Genomic DNA, 20,701 nt, shown 5'->3' with positions numbered 1-20,701 from the left:
TATATATATATATATATATATATATATATATATATGATCATAAGTGTCTTGGTTTATGTCACTAGAGAACCCTACCTAACACAGACGCCTTTCTTCTTTCTTTTCTAAACCTCATGCTTCATGAGTCTGGAGCCACGGCAACAAACCCCATTCCTGACACAAGTCAAGCAGTTTGAAAGCAGAGCACTCACCCTGGCTTCCCCAACCCTCTCTTCGTGGTTTTCAATAACCACATGTTCCTTCCACATTTCCCTGCCTTTGAAAGAAAGTCCAACTTTTCAGCCAGCTGGACAGTGTCTTTCACAATCTACTCCTGCTTCTTTATTTTGGCTCATCTCTTACAGCATGCCGGCCCCATACTCTATGTTCTAGCTCTACCGAATTAGTTTGCAATGCCAAGGTCATGCTGTGATTTCGAGCTTACAGAAGCTTATTTGTGTGTCTGCAAATTTCCTTCTATCCAAAGAGTCTCTGCCCTTTCTCTGCTTGATGGGAGAAATCCTGCTCTTCTTTAAGACAAGAATCAGTAAACACGGCTCCCTCTAAGAAACTCTCCCTTACTATTTCAGTGACTACCCAAGGTCTTCTCAAACTCTTTCCCCCTTTCTTCCACAATATACATAATACCACAGCTCCCAGCTTCCTTTGCTACTACCTGGATCATGTGATACCAAGCTGGCCAATGGCGAGTGAGTGAAAGTGATGAGTGCTACTTGCCACATGACCCTTAGAGGAAAGAAAGGTTCCCATTCCCTTTCCTACGGGCTGGAATTCATTTCCAATTTGGGATGACTCATTTCCAATATGCGGAAAAAAGCAGCTCGCTAAGACGGCAGAGCAAGAGGATGAAGGAGCCGGGGTCTCCACTGTCCCTGAGCAGCCTCTGTATGCCTGAGAATAGTGAGTTGAAAGAAAAAAATTAAGAAGGTTCTGGGAATAATTCTGCAAGTCCTCTGTGGGGGGAGGTCAGATGCTAGGCCCAGCTTCCTGCTGTTCAAGGACAATGGACAGGCCCACAGTCATTGATTGGGTTCCTGTAGGTGGAGTTCACACCCTACTGATAATGGTCTCTATCAGTTGAGCCAGGGAACAGGTCAAACATGCTCTGTGACATCCAAAATTAAGCTGTCATCCTAATTCTAGGACAGATTCCACCCATCTTGCCACATGTATACCCCCAATCCCTCCTCTTCCTATTGCGTGGATACCCCTAGATCACCCCCTCCCATTACTGCATTACCTATAGCTCAACCCCTTCCTGTGATGTATGTCTTCCCCTGTAATTAGAGGGCTTGCATGTCCCCAGAGAAAATAAAAGCCTTGGTTAGCATTAAAGATTCTCTCTCTCCCCAACGTGGACCACCAAGCAGGGCTGAGGTGAGCACTGCTACCATGAAATGTGTCTGACTCCATTCTTTCAATATCTCTCTATTCTATCTCTCATGCTCTCTATGACTTTACTATAATCTTTACTTATTATCGCTATACAATTGCACCTACCGGACCTGTAACAATGTGCTAGGGGCTGGCTTCCCCTTGCAGTACTCCTAGGTCCCTCCATAGCCATTAGATCAAACAAACCCTCCTATTACAAGAGAGCAGCAACAGAGCACCTGAAAGATGGAGGATTAGGGTAGAAAACGTCACTGACTCAGGCCATTAATTCAAACTGGGGGAAACAGGGCCAAAGTCATGCTGAGCCTTTCGGACTATCTTCCAGAATCTTCTATTTCTGGACATTCCCCTCACTCCCTTTCCTTCCTTGACAAGGATCAGAAAAGCCAGGGTCTTACCTCTGGAGACTTGGTAGACTTCATAGAAAGAATAGAAGTGGAAGCCGAGTGAGGCAAGCAGGTAAAAGGAGAGCTCCCATTGGGCTAGCATCCTTCCTTCTCACACAGGCTCCAGGCAGCCAGGTTCCGAGGGTCTAGGACAAGAAACGAATCAAAACAGTAAGCCAAGGACATGACACAGTAGGATCTTAGAGAACCACATTCTCATCAAGCAGTTACTTCAAACGCTCAGTGGATACAGATATAACCCCATCCAGATGAATATGTCCAACTGTCCTGTCGATACACACAGACCACAGAGCCAGCCTTCTTCAGGCTGGCCAGGTCTTTTCCTATGAGCTCACAGAGCCTCCCATCACAGGGTGCATCAAACAGCACTGGATTCATTACATGACACACCTGGATTTCCCCCACAGAATAAACCTTTAGAGCAGTGGTTCTCAACCTGTGGGTCGAGAGCCCTTTGGGGGTCAAACAACACTTTCACAGGGGTCACCTAAGACCATCGGAAAACACATAAATATTTCACAATATATAATTGCATATTGTTTTGTGATTAATCACTATGCTTTAATTATGTTTAATTATGTTCAATTTGTAACAATGAAAATACATGCTGAATATCAGATATTTACATTACAATTCATAGCAGTAGCAAAATTACAGTTATAATTTTATGGTTGGGGGTCACCACAACATGAGGAACTGTATTAAAGGGCTGAGGCATTACGAAGGTTGAGAACCACTGCCTTAGAGATTAGGGACCATAATCTCTGACTCATTAACACAGCACTGGTAAAGCAGCAAGAACAGCTACAAAGAGTTTGTCACAAATTAAATGGTGTGTCCCTGTACCCCCACCCCGACCCCCTACAAATGTGCTTAAATCCTAACCCCTGGATGTAAATATATAAAGGTTGCCTTTTATGTTACTACGGTTTTACCAGAGCAGGATAGGTCCTATACTTAGCTGTTGCCTTCTCATAGCAAACCTACAGGACAGGTTAGAACAGCCCCAAACAGTTTTCAAGGTTGCAATCATTACAATAGCAGGCTGCCACTTGGGTCTGCCAAGGAGCAGCTAATGGGTTGGAACCATCAACCTTCTGGTTAGCAGCCAAGCACTTAACCACTGGAGCACCAGGGCTCTGAGTTCTACACCTAATGAGCAAACTAGACACACCTGCAGGGAAGGGCCAGATTCTGCCAAAGGGTTGCCTACACACAACAGAACTCCCAGGGCTATCAACAAGGTCAGACTTTCCACTGAAGCCACACCCAGAATTGGTCCTCTAGCCTCTTGACCCATGATCCAATAAATGTCCTCTCTTCAAAGATGCCCACTTAGACTATCATGTTTCGCAGCAGCAGGAGAAAACTCTGCAAGTGCTCTTCAAATAATAAATGGCTTCAAATTTGAAATAAAAGGGATCCACGGACGATTTCCAAACCTCTTCTAAGCCAGCCAACAGCCTGAGCTACCTCACTCTCCCCTTCGACCCTGTCCAGTGTGTCTAAGGAGCGCCTGGTCCAGACAGCACTCCCGTGCATGCTTCCCGTGCACTTCTGAAAGGGGACTAATAACAATCCAGGGCAGCCATGGCAGAACACGCTCAGTGCCCCCCCACCCCCACCCCTAGTCTTCAGTTCCCATTCCTACACAGTGGTTGAAGTCTTAGCTGGAAACATGGCTACTGAGCTGAATCCTATACTACAGCCAAGTGCAGAGAAGCAGAGCAAGTTTTAGGCAAAATGGAATGAGTCAAAGGGTATAATGTTGTGGTCAACCCTTTCTCCTTCCCATCCCTCCCTGCTAGAGAGCAGATGGAATACCCACCCAGAAGTGAAAGTCATGTGGAAACAAAATGGGCACGTATCTGACTCCGTGCACCCACACCCTCACCAATTAAACCATCCTGGACTGCTGCTCCCAGCAGGTGATTACTGAGAGAGAAAAGATGCTCCATGGTGTGAGGTAGGGATTTAGAGACAGCAAGGTGGACAATTCAAAGTGCTAGAAGCAAACAATACTGATTAGGAAAAACTACTTTCAAGTAACAGGCCTAGCCCAGCAGGCAGGAGAGAAATAAAAAAACAGAAAGCAGGAAGACAACAGATCACAAAGAAAAATAATATTGATGAAGGTGAGAAACCTGAGACCAAGTAAGACAACATGAAAGAAAAGTCATCTGAGCAGACAGACTTGGACTTCTACTTAACTCTTCTTACCGCAGCGCAAGAACGGTTTGTTCTAATAATGTGGCAATGTATGATACTCACCTTCCCGATAGATCACTGCAGACAAAATGGGTGCATAAGCAAATGCAGTGAAGAAAGCTGATGATGCCCAGCTCTTAGGAGATATAGCACCTGGGGTCTTAAAGGCTTGAAGTTAAACAAATGGCCATCTAGCAGTGAAGGAACAAAGCCCACATGAAATAAGTACACCAGCTTGTATGATCATGAGGTGTCGACGGGAATAGGGATCAGAAGTTCAAATACAAGCAATCAAATGGATGTGAAGGAGCATGGACTAAATGGAGACCCCAAACCCACCTGTAAGATAATTGGGCAGTCCCTCACTGAAGGGCCACACAGGAAGGATGGTATATGCAGGGTGCGGTAGAGCACTGATGAAACACATAACTATCCTCTAGTTCTTTAATATCTCCTCCCCTTACTATTATCACCATCATTCTTGTTAGACCTGCATATGTTCATTTGTATAACTAAAATAATTGGATGCATGAAAGCCAAGATAGATAACCCTTCAGAAACAGTAATGGGAGTAATGATTCCCTGAGGATATGGGAAGAAATGGGGTGGGGGGGTTGACAGCAATGTATAACTTCATAATGACTGTATAACTTCACCCGAGGTGAACAAATAACAGAATTGTAGGTGCACAGATGCATTGGCTGGAGAAAGATATGGCAAATAATAATAATAATATTTTTGTAAGTTATTTGATATTAGGCCTTGAAAGGAAACAATAGCAGGGCTGTCCCTGGAATTAAAGTCAGGACAGGAATCACAGGCTGCTGTTTTTGCCTCTCTAGCAGGCACACAAGTCCTGAGGCTGGATTTCAAAAGAATTATTTATCTGGGCATTAAGGAATTCAAGACATGTTATCAGGAGGGACCAGACCTGAGGAAGGACAACGTGCTTGGTAGAGGGGAAGCACAAGTCGGGGAAGCCCCTCAATGGGACGAATTGGCACAGTGGCTGCAACAATGGGCTCGGGCCTGGGAACTATTGCGAGGGCAGAGCAGGACTAGATGAGATTTCCTTCTAAGGATCGCTGAGAATCATAACTGCCTCAACAGCCGCTGGGAAGAGGATGGAACTCAAGAGTTCCATGAAAGAAAATCTCAGCTGTCACAGGACAAGAGTTCTTCCCCAAACAGAGCTTTTCTATTCCGCAGCAACTTCTATTTGCATTGACCTTGTGAATGAACACTCCACCTGCTTCCCAAGTTGCCATTGACTCGGATCCTTGCAGGAGACATGTAACTGTTTGCTTATGATTAGAAATTGGAATCCTGCTGAAGGAAGAGAAGCAACCTGCCCAATGCTATACAGAAGCCAGGATTGGACAAAGAATCAGAATCCAAGTTCACCACTCCCACCCTCCTCCTGTTAGGTGCCTTCGAGTCAGTGCCTTCTGTACAAGAGAAGGAAACCCTGACCAGTCCTACGCCAGCCCCAGCCTCCTGCAGGCAGAAATCCTGTCCCTCAACCTCTGTGGAAAAGTATGCTGTGCTGAATCCAGCCCACTGTGCTGACGCGCAAAACACACATAAATAAAACTGCTAGAAGATGCTCTTTTCCCAACAATTTCCAATCGCATTTCAAAGGATGTTATCTTTAGTTCAGATGCATATGGCAAATAGATTCCAGTACTTCTGTTATATATATATTTTCTGCTCCTTTACCTTGAAATCAACATTAAATGGGCTATATCCACAGGTCAAAGTGCATTAATCCAAACCCAAACCCACTGCCATCAAGTTCACTCATACTCAGAGCAACCCAGTAGCTCAGAAGAAAAGCTGTCCATCTGCTCCGAGGCTAGAATCTTAGGAAGCAGATGCTGAGGGGAGAGGACGGAGGGTCCAAACTTCCAGCCTTTCAGTGGTGGCTGAGCAATTTAACCACTGCACCACCAGGGCTCCCGCCAAGTGCACCAACCAAACCAAACTCATGGCCATCGAGTCTATACTGACCCATAGTGACCATCTAAGAGAGGGTAGGCCTGCTCCATGAGTTTCTGAGATTGTAACTGTTTACAGGAGTAGAAAGCCCATCTTTCTCCTATGGCTGGTGCCTTCTAATTACTGACTTCTTGAATCTGCAGCCCCACAAGTAACCACTACACTCCACCAGCACGCCCTGCCAAGGGCACCAGAGGTCTCTCAAAAGGAGGTTTTCATCAGTAATGAAGGTACTGAGAATCCTTCAGTACCGGCTGCACCAGCAGCACTTCTACCATCTACCTCACAGGGCACAACTGCTGCTGGGACTTTCCCAGACTTTATTTCTTTAGGGGAGTAGAAAGCCCACCTTTCTCCTAGGGAGCAGCGGGTGGTTTTGAACTGTGGACCATGAGGATTGCAGCCCAATGCATAACCATGACACTTGCAGAGTTCCTCAAACCCTAACCTGAGATCTTCCTCTACCAGGCTTTCTCAGTGCGCCATGATCCAAAAACTTGGCCCGTTGTCGCCAAGTCCATCTGATTCATGTAGACTCTGGCTGTGCAGAGTAGCACTGCACTCCATAGGGTCAAGGAGACAACATGTGTCTTTCAAACATATCGACAGGACCGTTAATTCTAAGTGCCACTGACATTAACTACTTGTACCACCCAGAAGCTCAGGACAGGGACAGCTGTACAGTAACCCCAAACTAAACTCACTGCCATAGGGTTGATGGTGACTCACAGTGACCCTAAAGGACAGGGTAGTGCTGCGCCTGTGAGATTTCCAAGGTTGTAGCTCGATGGATGAAAAGCCTTGTCTTTATCCTGCTGAGAAGCTGGTAGTTTTGAACTGCGGAGCTTGTGGTTTGCATCCCAAGGCATACTCCACTATGCCACCAAGATTCCAACAGCTGTGCTACAGCAGCTAATATCGCAGACGACGCCTGTAAGCTGCACAAGCGCTTGGCGAGGATGATCTCACTTAACCTTCGTCATTATACGTTGAGGTTGGTACTATCAACACCTCCATTTCAAGTGGAAATTAAGACCCCCCAAAGCTTAAGAAGCTTGCCCCGTGCATCACACAGCAATTAGCAGTGGAGCTCAGATTCATACCACCACGCCCAACTCGGAAGCCCTCTTCCCAACCACTCCACGTCCTGAGAGCGCAGTGGGTCACTGTTTCCCCCAAATCTATGCTGCAATCCTTGTGTCAGGAAAGCTAGAAAGGAAAAAGAAAAATGCTACACAAGTGCAATAGAAAAAATTTAAGTCATGTGAAATTGAAACATTCTGTTCTGGATGAAATTGTGCCTCCAAAAAACAATATGTGAAAGTTCATTTGGAAACCGTTTCTCGGCAGATGTTAATGAGGCCATATTCAAGCCTGGTGGGTCCCAGCCCTCATTTCTTTTGAATGATACAACTAAAGTAGAACAGACAGATGACACACACGGATGCCCGGTGAGACGCTATCTGACAAGCAAAGTCACTCCAAGGATTGCTAGCCGGCAGTGGCAACCAGCAGCGAGGCCCCATCCGCTGAGCCCGTACTCCGATCTCCACTGCACTGCAGCTTCCTGGACTGGAAGAAAATAAATGGTGGTTCTGTAAAGTCACTTAACTTGGGGTATGTTTTCTTACAGCAGCCCTGCGTGACCGAGACCCTCCCTGAGAAATTAGGAATATTTGAAAGATCAATGAAATGCCAACATAATGCATGACAAAAACAAACACAGCCACACACACACACCAACTCACGTGCATCTCTTAACAGTCTTCCTACAGAAGGCAAACTCCACCAACCAATTTCCCGTGACTGTCTGAGAGGAAAATCAGTACTTACAAAAAGATAAGGGCTGAACACAATTGGAATGGTTCTAAATTTAGGGGCAAATGAGCACTCTGAAAACCACCGAGTAATAAAAGTAAAAGGCGCGCACGCCTGCTGCAACCACACGGCTTTGACGGAACGAGGCAGCAGGGACCCTGGGAAAGAACGGGGGTGCGACTTTTTCCACTCTTTTTCACAGTCCAATTTGATGAAACCAAGTCCTATTTTGCCAAATATAAATTGCATGCCTTTCCCCGGGAAAAACAAGCCCAGACTAATCATGTCCTCCCACATCGCCATTTCTGCCAAACCCCACTTAAGACTCTTATTCTTCTACCCACATAATAATGCTAAAGGGAACCATTTCTCCACACCCGGAAAGACCGATGGCCGAATGCTTGGACTGAGTGGAGGAGGCAGCTGGCCTGGGCAGAAAGCTGCCATTTCAAAATGCACTCTCGTGCTTCCTAGGGCTGAGAATATCAAGAGTTCAGCTCAGATACTCTGGCTATGTCTGCTTTACCAAACACACTGGCCTGTGCTGGCAGCTGCTGGACTTCCATGTCCTTCTCTGTAAGACAGGCGACCCTCTCAGAGAATTGCTGTGAACATTAAATTCATTTTGTCAAGTGAAAGCGCAGGGCCTTGGCTAATTGAAGCTCTGAAACGTTTGTTCTTGTTGATAGTAACACTACTGCTGTTATAATTAAGTAGAGTGAGTGGGCTTCATGATTCTTCCCAAGAATATTTCTTTCCTTAGTTGAAGATAATTACAATGCCAATCACCTCATCCCAAGTCCCCTTCCAAGATAAAGATCCATGATTCCTTCGAGCATTCTTCTTTTTTTTTTTTAAGTTCCCAGACCCTTTACCATTCTGTTTGCAGGTAGCCTCTTTATAGCACCTAGACCCAATGATCATGATGGTAGAGCAGGAGCAGGGAACGGTGCATTCTGATGTCGCCATGAGGTGGCGCAACATTCAAAACTGAACCAAGAGCTACCTACAGCTGTGGCTGAGGACGAAAGGCTCAGACCATGACTTCCCTTCTTTCAGAAACGACACTTCAAAGAATGCGACCTTAGATCTACTTCGTCACCCAGCAAAGACCAGTGAACTCCTACTGCAAACACGAGCACTATTTGAGGCAAGACAAAACTTAAAGGATCCCATCGGTGACAGATGGAAGGATGACCCCACATCTTTCACCCTGGGACCGCTGAATATGTAATCTGTTCCTTCCATGGCAAAGAAGACTTTACAGTTGTGATAAGTTGGGGTTTTTTTTAACTCATTTTATTGGGGGCTCCTACAACTCTTATCACAATCCATCCATCCATCCATTGTATGCCTAGCACATTTGTACATTTGTTGCCCTCATCATTCTCAAAACATTTTCTTTCGACTTGAGCCCTTGGTATCAGCTCCTCATCACCCCCACCCCCAGTTGTGATAGTTTTAAGGACCATGAGATGGAGTAATTATTCTAATTATCTAGGTGAGCCCAATATAATCACAAGGTCTTATCGGAGGGAGACAGGTGGATGAGAGGCCCAGAGGAAATAAGGCAATGGAGGCAAGAAGGTTGGAGCAGGAAGGGACCACTGAAAATGCAGACCACTTCTCAAAAGCAAACAACGAGCTCACTGGTAAGGAGTCACTGTTGACTCACGGTGACCCTATAGGACAGGGTAGAACTGCCCCCTTGAGTTTCTAAGACTGTTAACAGAAATAGAAAACCCCATCTTTCTCCAGAGGAGGGAGTGGCAGGTGGTTTCAAACTGCTGATCTTGCAGTTAGCAGCCCAACACGTAACTACTATGTCACAGGGCTCTATCAGACCCCTTCCATAAGCTTGAAAAGGCAGAGAAATGGATTCTTTCTCCCGCCCTCTGAATTTCCAAAGGAATGCAGGCTTGCTGGCTCATTTGGACTTCGGACTGCTGCCCAAATTGTAAGATAATAAATCTGTGTTGTTTTAAACCACCTACAATTGTGGCAACTTGTTACAACAACAGTACGAAGTGAATGTGCTATCTCTGTCCTCCAGGAGTTTGTGGCCCAGTGGGAGGAGAGCACCTCACTAAAGGACTCATATAATAAGAGCTCATTATTTTTAAACCAATGATGATAGATTTAGAAGCTAAGATGTCAGGACTGCTTCTTATTTTAGATATGTCTTCTGGAAAAATGAATCACTAAAAAGGACATGACGTTTTTTAAAAAAAGTAATCACTCAAAGGATGATGCAAAAGCATGTGACTGTGCGAACCATAATGCACAGTGGACAGACGACCTGGAGAAGAATGGGGTCACAGAATACTGCCTGGTGCTCATGGGGAACTCGTAGCTCGATCAAGGGGCAGTTGTACAAATAGAACAAGGGAATACTGCATGGTTTAAAATCAGGAAAGGTGTGCATCAGAGTTATAAATCCTCTCAGCCTACTTGTTTGATCCCTATACTGAGTAAATAATTAGAAAAGCTGGCTATTATGAAGAAGAATGTAGCATCTGGATTGGAGGAAGGCTTATTAACAACCTTTGCTAAGCAGACGACAGAACCTCCTTTACTGAAAGGGAGGGGAACTTGAAGTACTTGCTGAAGAAGATACAGTTTGCAACCTTTAGTATGGAATACAACTCAATGTAAAGAAGATCAAAATCCTCACAACTGGCCCAATAGGTAGCATTAGGATAAATGGGGAAAAGAGTGATGTTGTCAAGGATTTTGTCTCACTTGGGTCCACAATCAATACCCATGGAAGCAGCAGTCAAGAGATCAAAAGACAAGGTGCAGTGCAGCTGCTGCACAAGACCTCTTTTGAGTACTGAAAAGCAAGGATGGTACTTTGAGGACTAAGGTGTGCCAGACCCAAGCCATGGTATTTTCCACTGCCTCATACGCATGTGAGAGTTGGACACTGAATAAGGAAGAGTGAAAAAGAATTGATGTGTTTGAATTGACTTGTGGTGCTGGAGAAGAATATTCAAAGTATCATGGACTGCTATAAAGACTGACCTTTATGTATTGGAAGAAGGCCAGAGTGCTTCTTAGAGGCAAGGATGGCAAGACTTGGTCTTACCTACCTTGGATACATTTTCAGGAAACCCGAGTCCATGGAGAAGGACATCATGTTTGGTAAAGCAGAGAGGCAGCGGTAGAGGAAGGCCCTCAAGGAGAGATGGGTTGACCCAGCGGCTGCAACAATGGTTCAGGCATAGGAACAATTGTGAGGATGGTGCAGGGTTGTGCAGTGTTTTGTTTGGTTTTGCATAGGGTCCCTGTGGTTCTAAACCAACTCATTTCTCCTAACAACCACCAAAAGGCATCATGTTTGCTAAAGCCAATGGTCAATAAAAAACGAGGAAACTCTTCAATGAGCTGGCTTGCTACAATAGCCTCACTAACAGGCTCAAATGTATCAAAGATCAGAGAGACTGGATGGGACTTGGAAGTTTGTCGTGCTGTTATGCATAAGGTTGCTTTAAGTTGGAGTCAACTCAACAGCCCAATATATTATAAATATAAAGTATACTCTTGAAAGAAAACCAAAGCTAAAAACATTATTTTGTAACCAAGTTCCACTTTAGCATTTTTTGGCTTCCTCTTCACCTTCATATCAATCTTATCAAGAGCAACTTTTAAGTCTTTTTATATGAACTACCCTAAAACCAATCCCCGGTGACATAGTAGTCTACAACGAGGGTTGTGATCTGCAAGGTCAGCAGTTCAAAATCACCAACTGGTGCAAGGAAGAAAGATGAGGCTTTCTACTTTTCTCCATAGAGTTACAGCCTTAGCAACCCACAGGGCCTGTCCCACCGTGTCCTAAAGGGTCGCTCTGAGTCAGACTAGACTTGGTGGCAGTGAGTTTTTGGTTTTTAATTCCTTAAACCAGATCTCTGCTAAGAATGATTGGCAAAAAAAAAAAAGTTATTTTCATACACAACTCAATTCAATAAACCAAGTGATGTGGTGTTGTGATTATGGATCTGTCCCCATAACAATTCTCAGCCATTTATTTTAAGCCATTTTAATGACCAAGTGTCTTGCCCAGTACATCTTAAACTCCCAGAGTTAAAGCATATGAATTAGCAGAATGGTTTGCAATATATTCTAAATCAATTTTATTAAAAGACATATAACAAAATCTCTTGGAGGTTTCAAAATTGAAGTCACCCAAGGAACTACCACTCAGTTGAAAAACTGAATGCCTCACCACTGAGATGTACTGCCTTAGTCACTATCCTGACTACATCACTATTTAGTTTTGCCTGATTCTTAAATTCTTATTTCTTTTATGGTTGAGGACAAAAGAAGCCGCCAAACAGAACTCACTGCCATAGAGTTGATTCCAATTCAAAGCAACCCAATAGGTCAGAATATATTAGAACTACCCTGGGATTTCTGAGACTGTAATTCTTGACGGGAGCAGAAAGCCTCGTCTTTCTTCTAAGGAGCAGCTGCTGGGTTCAAACTGCTGACCTTGTGGCTAGCAGCCCAATAGGTAACCCACTGCACTACCTGGGGTCTTATACCCAGCAAAACATACACCAATTCAATAGTGTCCCCATGAACCACTGAGTGACATTACATGCTTCCAGCTATGCGGCTGTTGTCACCCTCCTTTGGAGTTGTTCCTCTCCCACCAACGTAACTCTCTACCTCCTGAGCTTCCTAAGCTCCAAGTTGCTGCCCACAGTTAGAGCCCATATAGATAGCTCTTGAGGGAGCGTCATGCTCAAGGTAGATGGTCTTTATTACTTAATAAGACTTCAGGGAACATCGCTAGTTAAAGCATAGCTTATTTTTAGACAGTCATGAAAATCAGCAGTTCTCAACCTGTGGGTCGTGACCCCTTTGGGGGGTCGAACAGCCTTCAGAACTGAGACACCGCCCCTCTATCCATCTCCAAGTGGGTCCGCCCACATGCAGATACGTCGATATACAAGCACCTGGCGTGAAGACTGTTACCCATGCTACACCATGCTTCAAGACAAAATTTCATTTATTTGTCATTAGAAACAAATATTTCACAAGATATAATTACATATTGTTTTTGTGATGAATCACTATGCTTTCATGATGTTCAATTTGCAACAATGAAAATAGATCCTGCATATCAGATATTTACATTACGATTCATAACAGTAGCAAAACGACAGTGATGAAGTAGCAACGAAAATAATTTTATGGTTGGGGGTCACCACAACATGAAGAACTGTATGAAAGGGTCGAGGCATTAGGAAGGTTGAGAACCACTGATGTAAATTATACTTTTGTGTCTGACTTCTTTTCACTCAACTTAGTGAGACTCAGCCATGCTTTCGTATCATCCCTGTATAATATTTCACTGTATAAGTAATTGGAGCCCTAGTGGCATAGTGGTTATGCATTGGGCTGCTAAACACAAGCCAGCAGTTCAAGACCACCAGCCACTCGTGGGAGAAAGAAGAGACTTTCTACTCTCATAAAAGAGTCAAGAGTCTCAGAAACCCACATGGGCAATGCTACCCTGTCCTACACAGTTGCTGTGAATTAGAGTCAACTCTGTGGAGGTGAGTTGGTTTAAGTTATGGTATAAATCGTTTGTCTATTTATCTAGTCCACTACTGATAAAACTGGGTTGTTTCCAGTTCAGCCCTACTATGAATAATATGGCTGACATTTGTGCACATGGTGCCTACAGAGTTGACTTAGTGTGGAGTAGCTGATGATATGGTGTGTGCATGATCAGCTTTTGTAAATGATACTGAAAACATAGGTTTCCAATGTAGTTATCTTCATTTTTACCCCCATCACCACTATCCCAGATTATCCATAGTCTAGACCTCAATATTTAACAATGACAGTCTTTTCTTGTTTGTTTTTTTAATCTATTGAATATGTAGTGGTATCTCTTTGTGGGATAATTTTGCATTTTCCTAGTTACTAATGAGATTGATCACCTTTTCGTGCTTATTGGGAATCTGGAGACCCTCTTTAATGAACTGTCTCTAGCCCATTTTTTGCTTGGCGGACCATCTTTTTCTAAATGATTTGTACAAATTCTTTATATAACCTGGGTGTGATGTCATTGGTTAAGTATTGCACATATCTTCTCCTGATACTTAACTTTTCACTCTTTATGGAATCTTTAGATGCACAGAAGTTTTTATCTTTTTTTTTTTCTTTTTCTGTCCATGCTTAAGAGTGCTTATTAACAACCTTGGATCATCTCAAGGTAATAATGACATTTTCCCTTGTTTGCTTCCAGAAGTGTTCTCAGTTTATCTTTGACATTTAGGTGTTTTGCACACCTTGTCTAACATTTTCCGGTTAATTTTTATGTCAGTAAATGGGGTAAGGTAGGGTCACTGCGAGTCAGACTCGACTTGATGGCAGTGAGATTGGATACGGGGTGCGATAGGTGATCAGAATTTCTTTCGTTCATGGCTCTCCAAATGGCCCTGCCTCGTTTATGGAAAAGGCCACTCTTTCTTCACAGCACTGAAGTGTCACTTCCGTCATTGCGAAAGAAACCAAAAGCTTGTTTATGGACTCTCTACTCAGTCTCTTGCTTAACCTTATGCCAATACCGCACTGACATCATGGAGCAGCTTACATTTCCCACCTTGACACCTCTTCTTATTGACTGGAATTTTGAATAAAATTTAAAACCAACTGTATTAGTTATCTAGTGTGACTTAACAGAAATCTCACTCCTGGATGGCTTTCACTGCAAAAAGTCGATTCTGACTCCCAGGGACCTCAGAGGAGCCTGGCGGTGTAGTGTTTCCACGTTGAGCTGCTCCCCACAGGTCGGCAGTGGACACCCAGAGGCTTTCTCCTGTAAAGTGCTCCAGTCTGGGAAGCTCACAGGCGCCACAGAGGTACTCTGGCTGGCTTTAGCAAAGAGAAGTGGATTTTCCCACAGTTGAGGAGGCAGAAGGACCAGATTCAGGGAGCTGGCTCTAGAGCAGCGGTTCTCAACCTGTGGGTCGCGACTCCTTTGGGGGTCGAATGACCCTTTCAGAGGGGTCGCCTGATTCATAACAGTAGCAAAATGACAGTGATGAAGTGACAACAAAAATAATTCTATGGTTGGGGGGTGACCACCACGAGGAACTGGCTGAAAGGGGGGCAGCATGAGGCCGGCGGAGAGCCACTGCTCTGGGGGAAGGCTTTCTCTGTGGGCTCCGGTGGGAGTTCTCATCGCTCTAATCTTGGCATCTCTCTTCGCCCCTCTCTCCTTGTTAACTGGTTTTCAGTCTCTTCTCTAACGAAATTAACTCCAGATACCCTATTGTAGATTGGCAAACTTATTTGGCCTACCACCCCCTTTTCAGGGGAAAAAAAAACTACTCGATGCTTCTTTGGCAATTAGAAACTTTTGTACCACGTAGCCCATAATCCAAGATAAAGTGTCAAACTCACTTCCATCAAGTCCATTTGAACTCATGAGACAGTAGAACAGCCTCTTTGGGTTTCTGAGACTCTAAATACTCATGGGAGCGGACAGCCTCATCTTTCTTCCACAGGGGAGCTGGTGGGTTTGAGCCACAAACGTGGTTCACAGCTCAATGAGTAGCCCACGAGGTCACCAGGGCTCCTGGGGGAACATGGGGGTAATTTGCTTTTGTAATACACCCTTGGATCAACTAGCACCGTCCCACAGGTACCCTGCCTCCTCAGCATAGCAAAAGCAGCCCATTCCCAAAGGAGATTAGAACCACAGGCACAGAAGTAAGAATTTATAAAACATATTTGGGGGGCAGGGAATGCAATCTATAATGCCAATTCATTAACTTCTATTTAAAAAGGAAAAAAAAAACCTGCTAGAATTTTTATTGGCATTGCACTGAATCTATAGATTTAAGGAGCAAAGACATTTCTTTACCAGAAACCTACAATTCATGAGCAAAACATACCGTCATTATTTTCATCTTTAATTTCCCTCAGAGTTTACAGTTGTGAGTATGGCAGTCTTGTTCATCTTTTGGCAGAGGCACCCATGGTTGCTCAATGGTTTTGATAGTATTGTAAATGGTATCATTTTCATTTTTCACTGTTGCATGTTAGTTTTGGTTTGGTTCGGTTTTTTAACTGTATCTAGTGACCTTGCTTATTTCTATAACAAGTGTAACCTTTTGACTGCAAAACTCTGGCTGTTTTTCTCTATATTACCATGCAAATAATGTGCAAATAATGTTTCCATTTGTGCCTTTCCAAACTTTTAAAGTTTCCCTTGACTTACTGCAGAGCTGGGACTCCTGTTCAACACGCAGATGAAGTCGTACTAACAGAAGGCATTCTTGGTTCATTACAATTGTCTCAGGTGAATTATTCCAACACTTCCCCATTAAGTATGATGCTTGCTATAAGATCTCTTATAAATTCATTTTATCAGATCAAATAAATTCCTCTCTCTCCTTAACTTGCAAAGAATTCTTGTCGTGGATGGTCCTGCTGCTGGTAGGGGGCAGTCAAGTCCACTTTCAAGGCAGCGTGACTGAAGACAGGGCAGCAGGAGTAGAACTGCCCGTCAGGTTTCGTAAACAGGCATCTTTGGGAAGCAGCTTGCCAGGCCTCTTCTTCCACAGCTGCTGGGCTAAACCACCTAAGCCCTGTACCACCAGGGCTCCTTGAATGGGTACTAAATTTTTACAAATAATTTTTCTCCCTTATTCTTTATAAATTAATCTATTGCTTTCCTAATGTTAGTCCTAATGAGATAAATCCAACTTCATCCTAATTTATTTTCCCCTCTATAGATGATTAAGAAGGTCCGTGGTAGTATGGTGCTTACATGTTGGGCTGCTAATCTCAAAGTCGGCAGTTCAAAACCACCAACTGCTCCTTGGGGGGTTGGGGGGGGGGGGGAGAATGAGGCTTTCTACTTCCATAAAGATTTACAGCCTTGAAACATAGAGCAGCAGTTCTACCCTGTCCTAAAGGGTCATTATGAGTCAGAATCGCCTTGATGGAAGTGAATTTGGTTCGGGGTTTTGGAGGATGGAGTTACTAAGCCACCGAGGTTAGAGGTTTGCAACATTTTGGATGAGAGTTAAGCTGATGTTTTCTTGTAATGTGCCTAACGAGCTTTGCAATTGCGCTTTTCTGTTGGCCTCCGGGAAAAAGCTGGGACGTGGTGTCTCTTTTCCCCTCTTGTACATAAAAAATAAAAATAAAAAGTTTAGAAATGTGCACTAGCAAATTTTTTGCTGTAATAGTTTTTTCATGACAAACTCAATTTGTTTAATACAAATTCAAATCTATTCAGCTTTCTAGTTTTCATATCTTGGGTAAGGTGCTTTATTCTAACAACTGGCCCATTTCATCAGAATTTAAAAATTGATTACCAGAATTTAAAATTACGATTGTTCATAACCATATCTTTTGATCTTGTGAATGTCTGTGGGCTATGTACTGCTAACTGAATCTTTTTTCTTCCCTGATACTGGTAAAATTATACATCATTAAGGTTCAGTTACACACACACACACACACAAAAGACTGTCATGCACCATATGACACATATCACTATTACAGATTGCTTCTCCACCCCACCCACACCCCAGCAGAATTACCCAAAAAAGGAACAGTGCAGGTAGACTATATAAACAACTCAGCAATTCCCTCTCACAGATTTTACCACCAGAAATGACTGTAAGCATGAACAGGCAGCACAGCGAGAAGGGAACTGTTCGTAGCAGCCCTCCAGGGTGGCCAGCGGAAGAAAGACTTGGCTTTCTAGCCCCATAAAGAGTTACACTCTCCCGGGAGGGGAAGGAGAAGGTGGGGGAGAATAAGGGGGAACCATAATCTACATATAACCCCTTCCCTGGGGGATGGACAACAGAAAAGTGGGTGAAGGGAAACATTGGTCAGTGTAAGACATGAAAAAATAATAATTTCTAAATTATCAGGGTTCGTGAGGGAGGGTGTGTGGAGGAGGGAGGGGGGAAAAATGAGGAGCTGATACCAAGGGTTCAAGTAGAAAGAAAATGTTTAGAGAATGATGATGGCAACAAATGTACAAATGTGCTTGACACAATGGATGTGTTTATGTATTGTGATAAGAGCTATATGAGCCCCAATAAAATTATTTTTTTTAAAAGAGCTACAGTCTCAGAAACCTACAGGGGCAGTTGTGCTGTCCTGTAGGGTCACTATGAGTCAGAATCAACTCAATGACAGTGAGTTTGGAGTTTTTGAGGGTGCACAGGAAGAGCTCAAAAGGAAAAACAGTCACTAAGCAGGGCTCAAAGCACCCCCAGTTGGAGCAAGCAGTTAAGTGTTCAACTCCTAACCACAAGGTTAGGAGTTTCAAGCTTGCCTTCAGGTGCCTCAGAAGAAAACCCTGACAATCTACGTTCAAAAAAGTCAGCTACTTTACAAGGCAAAATTCTATTCTGACACAGTGGAGGTTGCCATATACTGTTTGACAGCAACCAGGTTGTGTGTGTGTGTGTGTGTGTGTGTGTGTGTGTGTGTGTGTGTGTGTTAAAGAGCACAACTCAAAACCTAAGATACAAACACCACCACTTCACAAAGTGGGTAGAATTCAGGGTCTGCGAACGTACACATTGTCACGAACCTTGGACTGAAATTAAGCAATTCAACGAATGAATTACAAATCACAGTATGAAGACCCGTTCAGATGACGTTGTCACCAACTAAAGTAGCAGATCTAACAGACTTTCCTATCACACTGCAGTTATTACAGATAATCACCAAATACAATTTACATAGGTATCACCACTTTGAAGTTATGTGTTAGTTGGTCCGCCACTGGATTTGGCTGTTTAGTATATTAAGAACATTTATTACCCTCACAAATTCATTTATTACACTACTTTTATAATGTGTCAACATAATTTATTACCCTGTGCACCTGTTTTGAGTGCCTTTCAAAACACATGCGTAATATATGAGCAATAATGCCTTTGAAAACATAAACAATGTGGTGATGGTACTGTTGGGTAGCGTTGGATTGCTAACATCAAGGTTGGTGGTTCAAACCCACCAGCCACCAATGGTGAGGTTGTTCTCTCCTGTGTAGATTTACAACCTCAGAAACCCTAAGAGGGGTCATTATGGGTCAGAGCCCACTCAGTGACAGTGGGGTTTTTGTGCGTTAAAACACGTGGCATTGGCTTCATCAGGCTCCAAAGAGGGCCTCCTGCGTACTAGCAAACATTCCACCCAGGACAGGAAACTCAGTGGTCCCCAACCTTCCCAATGCTACCACCCTTTCATACAGTTCCTCATGTAGTGGTGGCCCCCAACCATAAAATTATTTCATTGCTACTTCATCACTGTCATTTTGCTACTGTTATGAATCAGAATGTAAACCGGAATGTGTTTTCGAATGGCAACCCCTGTGAAGGGGTTGAGACCCACAGGTTGAGAACAGCTGGCTTAAGGAGCATGTGCTCTTGGGCCAGGCCCAGGGCTGCAAACAAGACACATGGGTGCAAGTAGTCCCTCATGCTAACTCATAGTTGCTATGACCTGCAGAGCTCCTGCCACCATTTAGTGGCTTACAAAAGTAACTGTCTTCTCCCTTCACCCTCAGTTGGTCCATGTAACCCACTTGCCAAGGAGGGTCACAGTCATAGTAGATAGATGACCCTGACTTGTGCTAGCCTGGGGCTCTGCCACCTTCTCCAACAACTCATTTGCTGCCACTGAGTTCGTCCTGACTCAGAGCGACCCCACAGGGCAGAGTAGAACTGTCCCCGTGGGTTCCCGAGACTGTCACTCTTTATGGGAGTAGAAAGTCTCATCCTTCTCTCGAGGAGCGCCTGATGGTTTTGAACTGCTGACTTCAGGGTTAGCAGCCCAAGGTGTAACCCACTATGTCACTAGAGCTCTCCAAAGCTCACCTTCATTGAGTAGAGTCCAGTTCATAAGGATCCTATAGGGCAGAAAAGAACTGCCCCTGTGGATTTTCTAAACTATGAATCTTTGCAGGAGTAGAAGCATTCAGCTTTGTCCAGGGGACCTGCTGGTGGCTTCAAACGACTAACTTTGCAGTTAGCAGTCCAACGCTAACCCACTACACCTCCAAGCCTTCCTTCATTCTGCTGTGAACAGAGAGAACACGACCTACCTTTCCCACTTGCTGTGAAATTCATATCTAATAATGTATCGACAGGGTGGGACTCTTGACACTATCTCCATTAAGTTATTACTAGTCGAATCTTCTTGGTCAGAACATCAAAAAGGTTAGGGACTGCAAGAGAGAGAAGGCTAGAACAACTTTACAGAGAAGATGTAACACAAAGATTGTAAAGGTGTGTGTGGAGGGTGGGGAGGCAGGAGAGGAGGTTATTATTCAAAGCCCAGTCCAAAAAACCCCACCTCCACAGTGAAGCCGCTACTTGTGATCCCATGGCACAAATCACACTGCAGAAGGCCGCTGCTGCTGCTGCTGCGAATGAATGAATGAATACTACGAAACAGAACGCGCAGGAGCACTGAGCCTCACTTCACCTGCGGGTGCCAAGCCCCCAGTCCCACTGCCCCAGCTCAAGGGCACTGAAGGCAGCAAAGAGCACATTTCTTAATATCGATACCATCTGGAGGTCCCTTTCCTCTCTTTGGGGCAGGCTTTCCCAAATAAAGAACGAAGGCTAGACACAGAAGCTGGGGCGGGTGGGGGGGTTGTAAGGGAGTCGCAGGCATAGAAAGGAAGGGCAGCGTCTCTAACTGGAGGGTCCCAGGAGTCTCAGCGGGCCAGCAGAGCACTCAATGCAGCAGGCAGGCAGGCAGCCGAAGGGACTTGAGTTTGCCAATCCCTGCAACAGGGCCCGAAACTGGCGACCAAGCAAGAGAGAAGGGGACGCAGGCCAGGGAGCGGGGACTCGGCCTGGTCAGCCTGG

General features: G+C 44.4%; 1 protein-coding gene across 1 annotated transcript in view; it reads right to left on the bottom strand.

Moving 5' to 3' along the window:
• HHAT (hedgehog acyltransferase) overlaps nucleotides 1-20,701 on the bottom strand; it is a 417,968-nt gene that overhangs the window by 379,315 nt on the left and 17,952 nt on the right. Inside the window, exon 2 of the mRNA XM_004700138.2 lies at nucleotides 1,794-1,927. Coding sequence (XP_004700195.1) covers nucleotides 1,794-1,884 — 91 coding nt within the window. The 5' untranslated portion in view covers nucleotides 1,885-1,927. The remainder of the gene's footprint in view (nucleotides 1-1,793; nucleotides 1,928-20,701) is intronic.

Source organism: Echinops telfairi, unplaced genomic scaffold (genome assembly GCF_000313985.2).
Source record: "Echinops telfairi isolate 266 unplaced genomic scaffold, ASM31398v2 ScPeMD7_7424;HRSCAF=8462, whole genome shotgun sequence".
NCBI classification, from domain to species: Eukaryota; Metazoa; Chordata; class Mammalia; order Afrosoricida; family Tenrecidae; genus Echinops; species Echinops telfairi.
The sequence above is the reverse complement of the archived record's forward strand: the minus strand, read 5'-3'. Positions and strand labels throughout refer to the sequence as shown.